Below are 18,919 nucleotides of genomic sequence, written 5' to 3' on the forward strand. Positions count from 1 at the left end.
CCGACCTACAAGTTGAGAGGTGATTTTAATACAGACGAGGTATATGAATAGACCTTTCACATTGCATTGTAACGTCCATTGCAACGCACGTCGAAGTGACACGAACGTTTCTACGTTCTTTCTTGTCTTGCAATTGAAAACAACGAAGACAAGATCGGCGTTCCAATGTCTTTTCAATTGTGAGACAAGGAAGGACATAGAAACGGACGCTGTGACCCATTGATGGTACATGATTTGCACTACCATCTACGGCAAAACGCCCAAGTTTGTCGTGGAATAGTTCGTTCTCTTCAACGCTGGATGGCGTTCCTGCACAAAGACTAATAAAATAATAATAATTGATTGAATATATATCCTTTATTAATAAAAAAAATTTAAACTTTCTGTCACTAGGGTGGGGATGTGTAATTTTATTGTCCATTCGATCTACTGACACACGAGTGTATTATTAAATTAAATTGTTAAATTCATACTCCTTTCATAATCCAACTCCCCTTGTAATATCTTTTGAAGATGATACCATACGAATACGTCTTGGCCAACACTTTTGGATAACGCTTGGCTGCGGTAATGAATGACAATAACAAAGGAAGTGCAGCATATTTGGACTGTCTGCCACAATTCACATTACAGGAAAGCATCCATATGCATCTGGATGTTCAAATATGCTGCACTTTCTCTAATCCTCGTTAAAAGTTAAGAAAGAAACAATTATGAATGCATTGCTTTTAAGTGGATGATACGCAAGCAGGAGTTATTGTAGCCTTAAACTGCTAGGTAGAAATAAAATTTTATTTCACGTGTTAAAATAATTTGTCGTTACAATGATTTAGGTATAGCGTGTATACTGATTGCTGCGTTATTAATATTTATGGATCTTCGATACCCGAACACATTGTCGACATTTTTGGGAATCAATCCACTTACTCAATACGATGAATACGTCGTACGTGAGTAACTTGTAGTCGCAATAAAATCAACTGGCTATTTAAGGTTACTTTCTCGATCGTGGATTACATCGAGCACGATTTTTAATTTTACGTCGTGCTAGTTTGTCTTTCTATTTAAGACACAGAGATTGCATGCTATCAAACTAGCACAAAAAGACGAGAATGGTTCCGTAGTAACCTTGAACAGCCAACTGATGGTGATTTCTGACTACACTTTATATTCGAATAATTATTATGCGGTTGGTTTACAAATTTTGTAATGCCAGCGTTTGTCGGTAGAATTCAGCGAATTAGAAAACATGATAAAAACTAAAGGCGAAGACGATAACGATATTAAAATGACTACAGTTTCCGATGATCCAAGGTTACGTTCAAAAGCGTAGTAAGTTATAAACATTGATAGAAAAAGTTGATATCTAAAATTAAACTATCATATTGTGGTGATATATCAGAATATGTTAGTTGATCAAACATTAAAAGAGCGAAGGATGTTTAACACACTTAATACATACATTTCAAATGGTATTGAAGAGAAGGTCGACCATAAAGAACGCGCAGAAAATGCTCTTTCGCTATCCTGTGTCCGCGAATATTGACAGAGACAAAGAAAACGAAATGTACATAAACGATTTGATACGGTAAAATCATTCAACTATTTTCACGTACGAACAACCATTTTGTATGAATGTGATTATTTTATAGGCCATCGTGTTCGTATTCGAAGGAAAGCAGTAAAGGAAACGAGGATCCTCGGCCATCAATATTACCAAAAAGAGTCAAATGTACGAAAGTATTTGTATAAATAAAATTTGTACCCGTTTGTATCATCGTAAGAATAACTATACAAGCGTCTCTTCGTGTATGCAAAAGTTAGAAAAAATCCTTGGAAGTGTTGCATTCCTGAATTCCTTTTTTATTGATCAATACATTACGGTATTATCGTAACATTAAATTAACAAAATGAACCCTCTGTAGACCGATGATTTGTCAAAATTTAATTCTCAGACTCTGTTTTCTCTTTCGTTTCGCTATTTTCGGACGTGTTTCTATTCTTTTCATCTGATTTCGACTCCTTATCCGACTTCTTCTCCTTGCTGGACTTTTTCTCGCTTTTCTCCTTGTCGACCTTGTCACCGTCGCTCTTCTTTCCATTGTCCGACTTATCCTTGCTCCTTCTTTCCTTATCTTTGTCCCTGGACTTCTCCGAATACTTTGACTTGGAGGATCTAGACTTGGATTTGGATCTGGATCGTCTGGACTTCGATTTCGAACGTTTGCTGCGCGATCGTGAACGACTCCTTCGACGCGGTGATCTTTTCTTCCGGTCTTTCGATCTGGATCGCGATCTGCGCGAGCGGGAACGTCGGGATCGAGAATGGGAGCGATGTCGACCCCGGGAACTGCTTCTTCTGCGCGAAGGAGACTTTCGTCTGCGTTCTTTGGAACGGGATCGTTTCGATCGTGATCTCGATCTGCGTCGATGACGGGAACGGGAACGTCTGTGACGGGATCGTGATCTTTTTCGTGATCTGGATCGTCTACTGCGCCCCCTTGACCTCGACCGAGATTTCCGACTGCGGGAACCGCTACGGCTTCGTTTGTCCTTGGACAACATACCGATCATCGGATCTATCGCGGCCGAAATTAAATTGTGGGCCTCCTTCACTCGGGACATAGCTTCCTCGATCTCCTTTTGCGCCGCCTCGTTGCTCTTCGCTTCCGGCTTGGCTATCGCTTGCGTAGAATGGTAAATTTTAATGGGCCTGTCCATGAGCATTTTCCCATTCAACAGTAACGCGGATAGTACGATCGTTTGTTCCGACAGCTCCACCAACGCGTAATGTTCAGAGTCAGAGTCCCTGGTGCACATCCGTAAATATTTAACTTCGACGTTATTACTACTGAAGAAGTCTAACAGGTGGTCAGTTGTCATCGAAGGATCCAAGTTAGCTAGAACCAACGTTCTTCTAATTTCTTCTATCCTTCTGCTGTCCAAATGACCGGGTAAGTGTGGATAAGGTGGCAAACCGTTCGACTCCAATTTTGGATCTATGGTAGTGATTACATGGTTTGGAGGAATTCCTTCGATGGCATTTACAAAGTTTGGCGGTAGTTTGGGTTCTGATGGATAGAGACCTGAGAAGACAAAAATATATATATAGTAGAAGATATAGTTTGCAACAGATGCACACGATTATAGGCAAATTTATTTGTGTACCGACCTGGAACAACCGTGCCATTGTTTGTTAGTTCTAAGGCTCTTTGCTCGTCTGGAATGTCTCCATTCTGGTAGGGGATCACGATCAGTGCACGATCGATAAACACAGTGTTTGTCATATGTTGGGCGACAGCTACGCATCCTTGATCGTGGAATTTTATATAGCAAATACGAGACTGTACGGGTACCGCGACATCCCGTATAGTAGGATATAATCTGATATCCTCTATTTTCCCGAGGTAACCGAACAAAGTTTGCATTTGATCTTTAGTTGCTTGAGGCGCAATATTAGTCACCTGCACCACTTTCGTCGACCCAACCGCCATTCTTTCTACGATATTCTGTGATTCTTCACAACGTATCGAAAGGAGGTTAGGTTATCGAAGAATACGTTTACGTGCGGACAAGTCGCGCACTTTGTTTGAAACAATTAATGTAAATGATACATTATCGTCGAAAATCTTTGAACATAATAACAATTATAAATACGTTACTTTAGTAAATGTTTTATACGGAAATCGATGCTCCAGTTTAACCACGGCCTCAAACTGTACATAACTTTCTGTACACTTTCTGGATTTCTTTACAAAAATTTTTGGAGCTATGTTACAGCATGAAGTATGAATTAATAGATGATCAAAATGATATAGTGATCTAACCGAGTTATTAATCGTCAGTTACATGCAAATATTCCTTTACGTATGGTAAGAACGCGTCGTATTAGTTTACTGAAATACTTAAACAAATAGTTTAAGTTAGAAACGCGATAAGGTTGTTCTCAGGTCTGATTGGTAGATAGCATTACAATTTAAGGTTACTCCAAGTATATTAATTAATTGTTCAGAATGTTCAAAGTAATATAATTAGGTACGCGTAAATTGGTTGAGGGAATAACTAGACAAGGGAAATTATAACGCTTTTGTTTAACGATAACGATCGTATACTCTGTGTAGGACTGGTGTTTTCTGAAACGAAACAACATGGCGGCATGTTGGGACAATTTTTCCACTAGAAAACGCCACCTATGTCACTAACGGTAATCTCTGGTCACCAGAACTTCTACTGCCACGTGTAAACGAGCCTTTAATAAATAAAATCACTAGATAGGATAATTAGCTTGATTAATCAAGGCTCGGCCACTTTGACTACTAGGTTCAATAGCGATTTTTAAGCCTTCTCACTATGCATCCCCCTTTCGAATATTTAAACAAATTATGCATCAATATTCACGATAAGAAACTCAGCTTGAATCCGAGTTCCTTTAAAATACTGTTTCAGCGCGGTTTATACGAACAGTACAAGAGCAAAGAAACAAAAAAAATAAAGGGAAGAGAACCAAGTATCGTTCTATAAAAGAGTGTACGTATTAAAGGAAATAGAATTTGAAATTGTTGAGTAGTTTACAAGTTGCATGCAAGAAAACAATAATCGACCATAACATTAATAGAAATAAAATAAATGTTTCTTTTTCAAATTAGGCAAATACTTTATCAGAAGTTTTTAATATATTGCAAAGCAAAGAAAACATAAAATTTCTTCTTTATCTATATTAGAAAAGATTGATGGAACTATGGACGTGTCTCAAGAAGTTGAGGCCAAACTTATACTACTTATTATAATTAATTTCGTTAACGTTATAAGTTTGGTCTCGACTTTTTGCGACGTAAGGAAAGTTTAATAGATTTGGGAGATCAGTGATTGGATAAACGTCGATAGAAACACGATGCTACGTGAAAGTGCTTTATTCCTTTCGGAGATCGTTCGTCGCAGACATCGGCGTCGGGAATGCTGCTCTCATTTTTGTTTCTTTTCTCCGTATATATGTGTACATATATGTATAAATATACATACATGTATGTACGTAATGCATATGTGTACATATATATACATATATACATATATATATGTATATATATTATATTCATGTACGTACGTATGTATGCGAGGAATACATACATATATACTCTAATAAGCGATTCTAATTATCGAGTAAATTACCGTCTGATATTAAAAAATACGCATGTATATGTACATGTACAATTACAACACACGCCAGGACGGCAGGAATCCTGGTCCAGTGAGACCTTAATAATGAATTCTTTTTTTTTTTTTGTTCTTTTTTTTGTTCTTTTCTTTTTTAAACGAAGGTTGAATGTACAGTATACACATTTACACTTATCGTTTCAGCAACAACAATTTTATTGTACGTAGATTGCAAAAATTAAATAAATAATGACAGTGGTACATCGCGTATTGGACGGAAAGGCCCAAAACACTGCGCAGAGGTGTGAGAGGAAATTATAGGTTTTTTTTTTTTTTTTAAATTCGGTCGAGGTGCGATTTGCGGTCTCTCTCTTGTGTTTTCCCCTCATTTTTCTTCCTTTCATTCCTGTAATTGTTTTTACGCTCTCATCCTTTACCGTCTCGGTCATTCTTTCTTGCTCTTTCTCTCCTGTTTCGCGTTCACCCTGTTTCCCTCTCGCTTTCATCGTCACCCTTGCACGCATTTTCTCCCGCTCTTGCGCTCCCGAAACCCTCTTACACCCTCGCTCATTCGTCTCGTTCTCTCAAATTTTAATAAGCGGTATTCACGTTGCGAACAAAAAACAAAAAAAACCACAAACGGAGAGAGTTTAAGTGTCTCGAGTAATGAGAAAATCTCGTTCACTGAAAAAGGTCGGAAACAGATTTTTTTTCTCGGTTTATAAAAAATCTATTTTGTTTTTTGAAGCACATGCCCAGTAATACCCAGACGAACAGCGCGTCCGTTATCCGTTTTCTCTCTGTTCACCAGTTTTAAATATATCCTCCCTGTCTTAAATTCTTTTTTTTGTTCCATTTTTTTTTTTTTTTTTCTTTTCACGTCGTTCGAGAATGCTCGTAAGTAGTACAATAATGGTTTTTTCGTTTTTGGTTTTCATCATTTTTTTTTTTTTCATCTTGCTCTTTTTCAGTATATTACAATAATTAACATCGTCACATACAGACTTACACACTAACGATATGACTACAGCTCCAAACCAGCAGAGCGTTCATCGATGAAGAAGTGAGGATAAATTATTTACGCGTCTCTCGTGTATATCTCTTCATCTCGTTCTCTCGCGCTCTCCCTCGCTATATTTTCTCTTCGTCTTTCGCTCTCTCTCTCGTTCCTTCTCGCGTCGTTTTTATCCGGAGGGAAGGTGTCTCTCGTATTTTTTTTTTTTTTTTTTTTTCTTATTTTTTCTCCCGATTGGTAATATGCCGATATGCCAATTTATTTATAAAACGTTACAAAGTTATGGGTGAGCGCTGCCGCGTGGCGTTTTCGATATACACCTACACACTCGTCCACTCTTGCAACCCCTCTTCGTTTTCAGCCCCTTCGGACCGAGATTCCTCCTCAAACTTTAACCTCCCCCGCCTGCTAACGATTTTTCCGAGTATCTCGAACTCCCTCGCCTTTTTCTTTTCTGTCTCTCTTTCTCCCTCGACTTTCGCGAACGCCAGTCAACTCCTCTTGCGAAAGGAAACTCCCCTGGCTTCGAGTCCGTTCGATTTTCTTCGCCTCGGGCGTCCCATTCTCGCGATTCACGGACGCAGCGATCTCTTTTAGCGATACCAACGTTGTGTGTATCGAGTAAGGCGCGGGAAAGATCGCCGGAGTTCCGGTGAACGTGTACGGGAAGAAGGGTGTCGATCGTCTCCGCCTCGAATCGCGAGACGTCCCGTTTAATTTCTCAACTTTGTAACACCGTTTGTCAACGACCAATTCTCAAAGCGCCCGATAAAGGAAGAGTAACCGATTCCGTTGCACTTTGGGATAAAAAATAATCTTCGATGTGCGTCGGTCGCTCGATAATTCGAAACCCTGGTATTCGTAGGCCCACCAAAACTCTCCGTGGCGTCGAGAAACGAGCGGCTCGCGCGGCGTTCTATTCGTTTTACGTGGAATTATTTTTCGATCATACGTGCCAATTAAATGCTTTCGAGGGATCCCGTTGACAGGCGCGATACAGCTATTATACATATACGTACGTAACAAAATATCTCTCACCTCCTCGTTTCTCTCATTTCGAAACTCTTTCATTCGTTTCCCTTAAGCTCCTACCTTCCCTCTGTTTTCTCTCTATTGTAGATTCGGCTCGACTTTTTTTTTTACGTCTCCTGTGTTTATACGCGCGAATTGCCGACTCGACTGTACGAAGGCATCATGTAGGGAACTATTGAGATATACAAGACGTCCTACCAGGACGGATCACCTTAATATTTTTACTCGATCGAAAAAAAAAACAATTAAAAAGAAACTATTGCCACCGTATCAATTATTTCCTATCGTTTAGGATACCAAGGTGGTCTGTTTCCAGTAGGAAGCCCTGTATAATATAATTATGCATACACCTATACACTTAGTTCTCGATTACGTTTTTTTCTCCTTTCTCATTTTTTGGTTCGCTCTCGGTTTCAACGAACGATTGTTGAGTAACGTTTTTTAAGTACGTTTTTATTTATTTTTTTTTTTTTTTTTTTTAAGTATATCAGCTGACACGGGTGGAGCACTCGTTTGCTATTATCTCATTTGTTTTCCCCTCGTATCCTCTCTCTCTCTCTTGTATTTTTTTTCCCCCTAGTTTGCTTCTTCGATTTTTTTTTTTTGTTCAGCTTCTCGTTTAAAGACTAGATTGCGGGGATTCCGGCACAAACAAGGAATGTCGTAGTACATTATATCAACATTTAATAAAATATTTGAAACATTAACAAATAGACTATATGAGTACTACATGACTGCCCTTAATAATGTTTACAGCTAATCGATAAGTAGTAATCAGTTTCCTCCTTCTTTCGTTTACCGTCATCCCTTTCAGAACCCGATTTTAATCGACAAGCGGCCAGTAAATTCTCCCGTTTTCTTCTCTCGTGGCTCATTCGACCGCGATGAAAGCTTCTTATAATCCGCTCTCTCCATTTTTCTTTTTCTCTGCGCACGGTGACAAGCGCGCAAAATGGTTCTCGTTACACTCTCGCTTAATCTCCCTTCAGTTTGAGCAACGTCTAATAAACAATTTACATTTCTAGGTCTTCTGGCTATTCCTTCCGATCGTCGACGAGATTTTACTCTCCTATACAATGGTACGCTGGTGTCTGTCCTCGTCTCGTGTTATCATTTTGCCCACCCTCCCTCGCCTAGGCTGCCTCTACCGAGAAAATTCAATCGCCGTGATTTTGTTTACTTTCAATGACCAACGGGGCTTCCATTTTTGCTACGTTTAAAACTTGTATACGAAACGACGACGGGGCTGGGGCGCTCAGGTGCGATCGCGAACGCCTAAAATTGATAACAGCGACGTTAACGCCGTAGTGATCGCGAGCAATCAAGGAAACGTCAACGCGAACCAAAGATCTTTCGTTCGGATTATCAAATTAGTGGAATTTTTCGTTTTATTACAAAAAAAAAAAAGGGATGGCCAATAGAATTTCGTAGCATCGTGATCGCGCTCGAGCGACCAGCCGCGTGAAAACAAGTTTTTTCATCTTCACCTACGTACTCCGTAATCGCTATGTAATTTATGCACGTATGCGTGCATACACGCGCGCTCACTTTTAATTTAATTTTTTTTATTCAAAGTGTTATATATCTCGTTTAGAGAAGGCAACGCGCGTCGCCTCGTTTATTTACTTTGTTTTTAATGCCTACAAATGCATTGATTTTTTTGTTATATATCTCTTCCGGCATCGTGGACATACAACGTAAATAGCCTAGATATCGTCGTACAAATAAGTTGATCGATATTAATCGTTGCCCTGAGTGCCTTGGTACCCGGCTTGCGAACGGAACTCAATTTCCGCGCCAAGATTTATTTACATATACGTGAACGATAGAACCTCCGTTATCCGAATTCCTGTGAAACGAGAATTTTCGTTTTATTAAAATATACATACGTTACCGACGGGAGACGAGTATTCTCGTTTTACGACAAGTGTGTCTAATATTATCCACGTATAACTCATGAAAATTTCAATGAAACATATTAATTACAAAAATGCTTATCACATTTTTAATATAGACACGTTGAAGGAATTCTATATCATTAAAATCACCCGTCGTTAATGTGTTAATAGTCAAATTGGAGTAATAACAATAATAACGATACAACAAGACAATTCAGAAGCTTCAAGAGTACGTATTTATTTACGGCCGTTTTTCTAATGGGTTGTTTCCAGATATTTGCGTTCGAATTAATAAATTCTGATACATATTTTTTTAATAACGAAACTGCAAAGCCTGTAGCTGTATTTATGCAATAAATTTTCCCGTTTCCGTGGTCGCTTTGACCCCGTTCGTTCGGATAATAGAGGTTCCACGGTACTCGATCCTCGATCCACCGTCACCTTCTTGCTCCATCGTTAAAGTCTCTCAGCTTCGCGTGAATCGCGCTTCTTCCGACATCGTTTATTCCCTGATCGCGTTCCGTTCTCTCGTAACACGTTTTCCTCCTCTTTAGAAGCAGCTAAAGGAAAAATTTGAAGCATCGCGACGCGACAGTCGACCGCCGATCTCTCGATCGATCTTTCACTAGCTCGAATAAGCGTAATTATTAACGCGTTAATTTTAATAATCGCGTCGCGACTATCGAATCGACCATTTTCCACGCGTGCTTCGGTCGACACGGGCGAAAAAGCAGAGGGAGAAAGTGTTCTGCAAGCGGTACAAAGAGAAATATTCATTTTTTTGATCACGAACAAAATTCGTGACGCTTCGATTCGATGGTCGTCCCGCGAAACGCGTATTTTTTTTTTTTTGAGAAACTCTCGAGGGGGCGGTACAAAGTGGCAGTCGAACGACGAATAGCTCGCGTCGGAATTGGCGCGAAAATGATTGGGGATCGCGTTTAAATGGCGGTAAATAGAAAGAGAAGCTTTGAAATTACCATGTTTTACGCGGTTGCGCGCTCGTTAATGTTTTTAATTCGGTGGAGGATCGGGGAGGATCGGCGATCGACCGCGGTTGCGCCTGATATCGTATATTTTGATCCTTTCGTGGCCGCGTACGCGACGCTTTTACAAAAATGCTCGGTTATAGAAATAGGTGCGTTTACAAAAATTCTCGTTTGTCATCGACGGACGAAAAACAGAAAAAAGACACGGTTTTTACTCTCGCAGTTTTTCGGTATGTGCTTTTTCATCGTTAGAAAAATTACCCATTCTTTCATTTTGCTTGTTTCGTTTAACAATACTTTTTTTTTACGTTTAATAGAATCACTTTGTTCGGGCGAAAAATAGATTATTATGTGTTTATCTTTGTTATTTTTTTTCTTTTTTTTTTTTGTTTATCACTCTATGTCTTTCCATCCATCTTTTACCGTGCGCGTGTAGACGAAACTTTTTATCCGTGTTACGTGTACCTGTTGCCTGTAAAATATGCGTGTCGCGTGTCATATTGTAATGTGGTTGTGTGTTGTTCCTCGGTTTACACGGTATTTATCGCGATTATAATCGTCTTTTTTTTATACTTTTTTTTTACTTTTGTTGCTTATTATCGTGTCCCACTCTGTAAGGCGATCGGCTTAGCTTCGCTTAGTGCTTATAAACGTAATATTTTTTTTTTCTTAATGCGGGCCAGGTGGCTCTTAGCATAACCCGGGGCAACTCGGCAGGATGTTTATCTGAACTAGTACCGTTAAGATTATAGTAATTTTTATTTATACATTTTTTTTTTCCATTATTTCTTTAAATATATCCTGTAGTAATTCTTCTTTTGTTAAAATGCGTACAAACGGAGATGCGGAATCATAATATGTATAATGTACCGAGGGAGACGTGGCGTTCATTACTTATCGATTATTATTATTACTCATTAGTTAATTACACATTAGTTATTACTATTATTATTATTATTATTATTATTATTATATATTATTACTAATATTATTATTTACTTCCATTATTAATCGTTATTATTAGTTATTATTAATCGTGATTTCATTTTTGCTGTAACCCCCTTCTCTGCGCGCATAGGTATATTTTTTTTTTTATTCGGCTTTCGTCTAGTGTTTTACGGTTGTTACTTACGAAGTTATTATTATTATTATTATTTTATTCTCATTATTAATCATTATTCTTACTCTTATTATTATTTATTTAGTTGTATTTTTTTTTTTCTTGCGTCAGAAAAAATTGTCGAGAGTGATTATGCCAAAGCCAATACGATAATTACATCATTTTTTTTTTTCCTCTTTAAATTACTTTAGTTGAAGCTTCACACAGCCAAAAAATGAAAAGCACTTAAAACAGTGCTCAACACTATATAAATGAGTTGTTGATTAATTAATTAATTCAGTAATTAATTAATTAATAAAAACGGATCCCGACCGACTAGAGTGGCAGAGGTAGCCGCCAATCGCGTGCAGCCCTCTTTTTGCAAATGTTCTGCTCTTACCCGCTTTCTCTCTCGTTAACTTTCTCGGTTTATCCTACTAAATAGTTTAATCAAAAAATCATTCGTGTACGCGTCTATCGGTATCGTGTTTCCTTTTTCCCCTTTTTCTGAGTATGTATATAGTAACGTTAGTACTTTCTACTCTCATAACGAACGATCTTCCATTCCTTGATCTTCTCCAACGATCGTCGGCGACGCGTTTCTCCTCTTGATTTTTCCCGCAGAGACTTTCGTGTAATCCCCGGTTCCTCCGTCGATGTTACGTTTTACATGTACATATACATATCCTTTTATTTTTTTTCTGCGAGTTTACGCTGGTAAACATAAAATCGTCGTACATCTAACGATTCGATCCGGGCTGAAATCGGTGAGAATCTCAATTTTATAACAAACGTTTAACTTTTACGGGTTAATAATTCAGTTACTCGTTCAGCATTCGATCGTATATGTCTAAATATATCACTTGGAGAGCATATTGATCCGCTCGATCTACGAGCAGAGTCGCGTTCGCTTCTATCGTTTCATATATTTTTCTTTTTTTACTATTTTCTTTCTCCCTGAATTACAAGTACGCGCCGCTCGCGTTCTCGAAGGGTTGTTGCTCGACCATCCCCTGCTGCCCCCGCTCGTTAAGTCGCGTTTCGATCGAAATTTCTCTAAATTTAAAGCGTAGTATCTCTATGGGGCCTTCTTTCGGCCGAGACTCGTCGGGCTAGCACCAATACGTGTTGTGCAGTTGCTTAATAAAACGGTTTCCACGGTGTCTCGGCTTCCGGAAGCAGAAAGCAAACGAACGAGCCTCAAAAAAAAAAAATACGTATCCTCGACGGCGTGACCGGTTTGGAAAACAAAAATGGCAGGCCAATTGCAGCGATTCGGAAACGGGAAGAACGAAAGAAAGGGAGGGAAAAGAGAGAGAGAGAGAGAGAGAGAGAGAGAAAGAGAGAAAGAGAGAGAGAGGGAGGGAGAGAGAGAGAAAGAAAGAGTGAATTAGAGAGAGAGAGACTTCACGGATTATACGGTGCAGCAGAGGGTGCTCGACGAGAGTGTCAGCGCTAATGTTTCGTATTCGAGGCAAAAGTACAATTTAATCGCGAGATAAGCGCGAGCACCATTTTACAAAGCGAGTTCTCTTGGTTCTCGCGCCAAAGATAGTACACAAGCGGCCAGTCTCTACGGCAACAGGCGGAAATACAAGTACCACTAGCTTCTGGAATAGCTCCATGGGTCGTTTTCTTCTCTACAGTTTTAATTTCTCGCCTAGTTAATTTTTTTGGAATGCTCGATTCTTTGTCTCGTTTCGATCGTTCCGGGTTTTCTCTTTTCTTTTTCCCCTCTCCCTCTCGTGTACACCTCCGAACCACGCTCTCTCGCGCTTTCCCCTCCGTATCCTCGATCTTCCTGACGATCTTCAGGATCTATCTACGGAGGAACGTTTGCTTCCTTCTCTGTTCCGCTTCCTCGTCGCTGAGAGTATCGGATATTCGCACTACGCGACGAAACGTGGCGTTCAGCGACCACCACCACCACCACCACCACCATCACCACCATCACCACCACCACCACCACTCCGGCACGCGCTGTCCTCGTGTTTTGCTCTTGACAATTCGAAACGTGGACCCGTTTCGTTAATTCCTCTGTCTCAGGACGCGTTGCATGCTCGATCGGTCTCACGGTGCGCAAGTAAACGTGACGGAACGCAATGGAAGTTCGAAAGATTCTCTGTCTGGATTTGGGGACGCTTGCTGTCAGAGATCGATCGGGGGAAAGACGATCTTTTGCAATTTCGTAAAAGTGTGTTTTTGTTCAGCGTACGCGCCGGAAAAGAGGTAGCACAGCCTCGCGAGAAACGGTACGAAACGATCGTAGGAAGGACACGTGTTGTGATCTCTGACGACAAAAGCCCGATCGAGGCGAATCGACCTCGCTCTCTTTCGTTCGCTGTTCGAGCGACGAAAGTCTGCCGATGGGAACCTGAACGCGACAACCAACGCATTTTTGGCATTTGTCGGATACGCGTGCGTGTTACGTGTACGTATAATGTTGTGTGTTAAATTTTTCTTCCTGTCTCTCCCCTACGTCGGAAAATTCCGCCGCGTTAAATATACAAAAACCACCCCCGTCGTATCGATCTAAAAAGAATCGGAATTTCGTCTTTTTTTTTTTTTACCTATTACTCGATAATTCCAACGTGGCGAATACCGTACTCGCTACCTAACTACCTATCTACGTTCTATTTTTTCGATACCTCTAACAGCTACGACTGTCTAACAGAGTTCTCTCGTTCTCGTTTATCTAAGTACTTTACTTCGAGTAGCGTGTTTCATTATTATTTTTTTTTTTTTGCTCTTCGCTTAGTTCGGTAGTAACAGTAGTTTGTAGGTTGTATTTAGTATTCGGTATTAGTAGTAATAGTAATAGTAATAGCGGTAGTAACAGTAGTAGTAGTAGTAGTATCAGCAGCAGTAGCAATAGTAGTAGTAGACGTAGATAATAATAACAACGAAAGTAACGATCACGCACTACTTTGTCGGTAGTGGTAGTAATATACAATAGTAGTAGAGTAGAATAGTAGTAGTAGGAGTAGTGATGGTGATTGGTGGTAGGAGTTAAGTCGTCGTTTTTTTTTTTTTCGTGTGGTAAATTACTTCGAGTGAAAAGTTAGGAGTGTGATTGAAGTGGTGATAGTATCTGCTGTAGCGGTAGTAGCGGTAGTAGTAGTAGTATAGTATTAGTAACAGTAATAGTAGTAGTAATAGTAGTAGTAGTAGCAGTTGTAGTTTGTAGTAGCAGTAGCAGTAGCAGTAGCAGTATTAGTGGTAATAGTAATAGTAGTAGTAGTAGTTGTTGTTGTAGTAATAGTAGTAGGTTTTAGTTAATAGATCGTTTTTTTTTTCTCTTTAATAGTAGCACTAATTTTTTTCTTTAAATAGTAATAAATTTATCCTCTGCGAAATTGTTTTGCGTTATTATTTTTTTTTTTTTTAAATTCTCCTCTCGGAATTAGCTAGGCTTTGGTAGTTTTGATGCGCTTTTTGTTAAAATTTTTTTTCCTTTCACTAACTAAAGTAGCGAGGCGAAAAGTTCAAGTACTCGTAATAAAGGCGCGTAACATAAATTTCTCTGTATAATTATTGTTTTGTTACCTGTCTCGCTCTCTTGGTACCCAACACTCGCGCGATCTTTCATTCCCCTCTTTCTTCCACTCACACTTGATCTCCATTTCGCAGCCGTAACATTCACACCTCATGCTCTCTGATTTTCTCTTACAAAACACACGCGCAGTTATTCTTCCTTCCATTCGGTCTTCCGATTCGCCACGGTATTAAAGTGTCGCTTCCGTTTCAACTCTTGCTCCGTTTTTGTTCGTCTAATAAAAGATAGATGAGAATATATCCCTTGGTAAAACTCGCGTCTAAGACCTAATAAATTGAATAATGGAATCGCTTCTTATATTTTTTTTTTTTGTTCGTTTACTTGCGTCTCATTTGTTCATTTTTTGTTCTGCTGATCGCGCGTTACGTTTCTACGTTTTGTGTTCTCGTTTTTTTTTTTTTTCGATTTAACCTCTAATGTTTTACAATTTTCTGTTTTCTCACTTATTTTTTTTTTTTTTAACGTTAGACTTCCTCCTTCATCGTAGTCGGTTATCCGTCGGAATGCGTGCGTATCGCGTTTCGATCTTTCGAATAAAACGTCTTTTCGTCTGTCCGTTTCGAAAAAAGGGTATCTTCCCGCAGACCTGCACGCACAACAGTGAGCCACCACTTCCGGCGGAAGGAAAACAAACAGTGACGATCGAGTCTCGCGCGTTCGAAAGTCGAAAAAAATCTTTTTTAAATTCTCTTCCCACGATTTCGTCGTGACAAGATGGCTCGACAGTGGCGATCGTCACGGTTCTCGATCGTCGTTCGATCGAGAAGAAAAATCGGCGTGCGACGGTGCAGCATCCGCTTAGGGTCGATTTCTGAATCGGAAAGCGTTCGAGCACGGACGACTTTCTCGAAATAATCGTGGACATATCGTTTACGCGGCGTTACTTGTTTCGTTTTTTCGTCTTAATTTTCGTTAATATTTTACTGAGAATGGTGAAATGGCAGTCTTGGCGATTCGGAATTGCGCTTTCTCCGCCAGGAAAGAGGCGAAACATCGAGATGACAGCGAAGAGATAGGGAAAGCGCGATCGTTTCCGCGTACGGGGATCGATTGGCCTGCCAATTCGTTTTGCCATGGACTCGAGACGCGACAGAAATTTCTTATCCGAGCTTCGTCGCAACGATAATCCTCCTCCCCCGTCGTTTGTTACTTTAAACCCCCGATGTGGCTGCCATCTTTTTCTGCCTCTCGCTCGGCGACCCGGTTTTTTACACGATAAATTGGGGGACAAAAGAAAGAAAACGATTCGAGTTCGCGTAACCTGCCAAGCGAGGCAAAGAATTCGCGAACGTTCGAAAGTAAAAGGCATTCTTAAATCGTACTTTTTTGTCGGTCGTTCAACCCTTTCGGCGATCACTTTGTTTTTTTTTTTTCTTTATATATCGTTACTTTAAAAGTAGTCTGGTGTTTAAAAATACGTAGGTAACGCTTTTAAAATACTGTTTCGCGTTGGCATTCGTCGAGCAAACTCGTTTCACCACGGTTTTAAAGACGTATACGATTCGCTAAAATTGTAACGCGCGTACGGCTAATACTATAACTAATAATTCGCTTATTCTACTGGACGCTCGGCCGAAAGGGTGCGAAAATTAGCTCTTCCCCGATCAGTCGACGTGTCGCGATCGTTCTCACCCATAAATGAAAGAAGCGTGTCTCGCGAGTGGAAGAGAACAAAATATTTTGCGACTCCCCCCCCTCCCTCTCTATCCGCTGTTTAAAAATTATCGTTGCTCGACCACCGAGCCGCGAGTCGGAAGGCCGTGAAAATTGTTCCGAGGTTTGATTGTCTAGTGTCCTAATACTTTAATTTATTTACAATTTTGAATAAAAACTAAATTCGAATGTTTATGCTTGAAGCTCGATAATTTAGCGAAATACTATATTTAATCGAATAGAATCAATAGATGGTGGATCAAAATTATAAGATACAAATTTAAAGCGTCAGACGTTGTCGTCGTCGTTTGTTTGTGTATTAAAATTCGTATTCGCGGAAGCGTCTCCGTTCCTCAGACTCGCGACTCCGCAAGATCAGCGATTTGTCGTTGCGAATCGTTGACGAGAACAAAAAGGTTTCGTTCGCTCGAACAGTTCTCCCCGAGTGTCCTGACTCGCGCCTCTCTTCCTTCCCTACCTTGAACGCAAATTGAATTCGTTTCTAATTTCGATTTCCGTATTATTGTGTCGTAAAGATTACTGCTCGCGAATACAGAGCCTCTACGTGATACTGCTTTCGCTACTACTCGACTCCCTCTACTGTTTTTCGAATACCGGATCGGTCGGTTGCGCGACAAAGGGACCGGAAGTCGCGTGTCCCGCGGCTGGATTGTACGAAACAGCGTCTCGTCGCGGCCCGAAATTAGCGGTGAACACGGCTATATACGCACCATCGGCAGACATTTATTTTCCGACCATCGATCGTGACTTCCTCATTCCGCTGCTCGATCCCGTGGCCGAGAGATTCTCGTCCCTCTCGATCGTTTGGAAAACTTCGTCGCAGCTTCCGGAGCTCGGAACTCGGTCGACGTTGTTTAAATCTCGATCGTGCAGAACGGGTGAGGTCCTTTTCGTTGCAAATCGATGTCATTCCTCTTTTCTCTCTATCGCGTGTCTTCCGTGACTCACCGAGATTCTGCACGCTCGAGGATCGACGCGATTGTTGACTAGATCTATTCTTCGAAGTATCGTACAAACGTCAGTCGTGGTTACTACATTCGTAGATGCTTTTGCCTATGTAATAAGAGCCGCGCGCGTGCGTGTGAGTGTGAGTCTCTCTGTGATGTCTGTACGAGTCTGTGTGTCTCTGTTCGCGTGTACGTGTTCGTGTGTGTGTATGTTTTGCGCGTGTGCGCGTGCGTAGGGGTGCGGTGTTACGCTCCGAGAAACGAATTGCATTCCAATCGTCTAGCGTTCAAACAGATACGTCGATGGCTTGCTTGGTTCGAGCGGGTTGTCCTCGGTTGCGGGGAAAAAAGAAGAGTCTCTCCGCTGCAAGACACACACGCGTTTCTTTAGTCGTTCTCCTCGTACGTAACGTTTACGAGTGACTCCAGAAGTTGATCCTCTCACCCGTAACTTCCGTTCTCCGTCTTGCGTTTCTCTTCCGGTCTTCCGCTCGATCGAGTCTTCGTCCGTTCTTCGCGCAGCGTTTAGTTGATATAATCGTTTGAACGAACGTCGTTTACGTCGTACCGTCGCCCTACGTGTGTTTAATTACATCGACGATAAGTAATTAGTATTATCTTGTACGATTTCCCTGCTCTCGTCGCCGACTGGTTCCCCCTTTCGTTAACCAACGCGCGTTCTCCGACTAGGTTCGCGCGAAAAACATCGTTAGGGAGGGGGTATTCGACGACGGTCTTTCGTTATTTATTACGTTTTTTTGTTCTTTTTTCCCTCGCGAAGCCGCTACGATTTAATTCTCTTCCCTTTCGTTTTATTTGTTATATTTTTTTTTTTTATTTATTTGTTATCATTTGTAGTGAACACTGGAGTCGGTGGTGTGGGGGTTGGACGCGCGGGATGTGTTTACCCTGCACCATCCCCCCTATTAACACGTAGGTCCCTACGTGGGGTGCGTATGTACCGTTACACCTCCGAAGCGGCTGTCTTATTTTCGCTTTTCTTCGAAGCTATCGCCACCTCTCACACTCTTTCTTCCTTTCTTTCTCTTATCGCTATCCTTATTTTTTACATTTATTGTTACGCGATAAGTGTTACCTCGTCGTTCCTCAACGTGTCCCGTTACCCTCGTTCTCGTCGTCACTCTTTTCCCCGTTTCTTGTACGCGTTGTGCCGATGGAAGAAATTACGTGGCACCCGCTTGATCAGGATCAGCCGATTCTTGGTCGTTGAATTTCTGCGTCTCTCTCTCTCTCTCTATTCTCTCTCTCTCTCTCTCTCTCTCTCGATCGTTCCCTTTCTCGTTGACGTATAATAATGGATTTGGAAGCACCCCTCGTATTGACAGACTATGGACAGAGGGCGCGCGCGCGCTCGCGGAGGCGCGTGCGATCCAACAGCCAGCGCGCACGCGTACACGCGTTATCGCTAGCACTCGCAGCTAGCGCGACTACGACGACGTGTGAAGGAGGCCTACGTCAGGCACCGTAGGGAGCTGCAGCTGTTCTTCGACAACCGCTCCAGCACTGGCCACCACGCTGCCACAGTCTCCTTCACTGA

General features: G+C 41.0%; 2 protein-coding genes and 2 long non-coding RNA genes across 15 annotated transcripts in view; 2 read left to right on the plus strand and 2 right to left on the minus strand.

The window, feature by feature from the left end:
* The first annotated feature begins 474 nt into the window (after positions 1–474).
* On the plus strand, positions 475–1,326 carry LOC143342673 (uncharacterized). Its single transcript, XR_013079841.1, has 3 exons — positions 475–567; positions 834–950; positions 1,230–1,326. It is a non-coding gene; the product is annotated as an uncharacterized LOC143342673 (long non-coding RNA).
* A 142-nt stretch (positions 1,327–1,468) lies between these two features.
* On the plus strand, positions 1,469–1,948 carry LOC143342674 (uncharacterized). Its single transcript, XR_013079842.1, has 2 exons — positions 1,469–1,588; positions 1,653–1,948. It is a non-coding gene; the product is annotated as an uncharacterized LOC143342674 (long non-coding RNA).
* On the minus strand, positions 1,843–3,806 carry Srp54 (splicing regulatory protein 54). Its single transcript, XM_076766796.1, has 2 exons — positions 3,173–3,806; positions 1,843–3,086 (listed from the first exon to the last, which is right to left on the minus strand). Exons 1-2 carry the CDS (start codon positions 3,492–3,494, stop codon positions 1,945–1,947), a joined length of 1,464 nt encoding a protein of 487 aa, XP_076622911.1. The 5' UTR covers positions 3,495–3,806; the 3' UTR covers positions 1,843–1,944.
* A 1,089-nt stretch (positions 3,807–4,895) lies between these two features.
* Positions 4,896–18,919, minus strand: part of Shaker (potassium voltage-gated channel protein Shaker) — a 172,136-nt gene continuing 158,112 nt past the window's right edge. For 11 of the 12 annotated variants that reach the window (XM_076767042.1, XM_076767040.1, XM_076767043.1 and 8 more), the window contains one exon: positions 4,896–18,915. The gene's annotated coding sequence lies outside the window, so the exon portion shown is untranslated. The remainder of the gene's footprint in view (positions 18,916–18,919) is intronic. The other variant, XR_013079859.1, reaches the window with a different exon arrangement.

Source organism: Colletes latitarsis, chromosome 6 (assembly GCF_051014445.1).
Source record: "Colletes latitarsis isolate SP2378_abdomen chromosome 6, iyColLati1, whole genome shotgun sequence".
NCBI classification, from domain to species: Eukaryota; Metazoa; Arthropoda; class Insecta; order Hymenoptera; family Colletidae; genus Colletes; species Colletes latitarsis.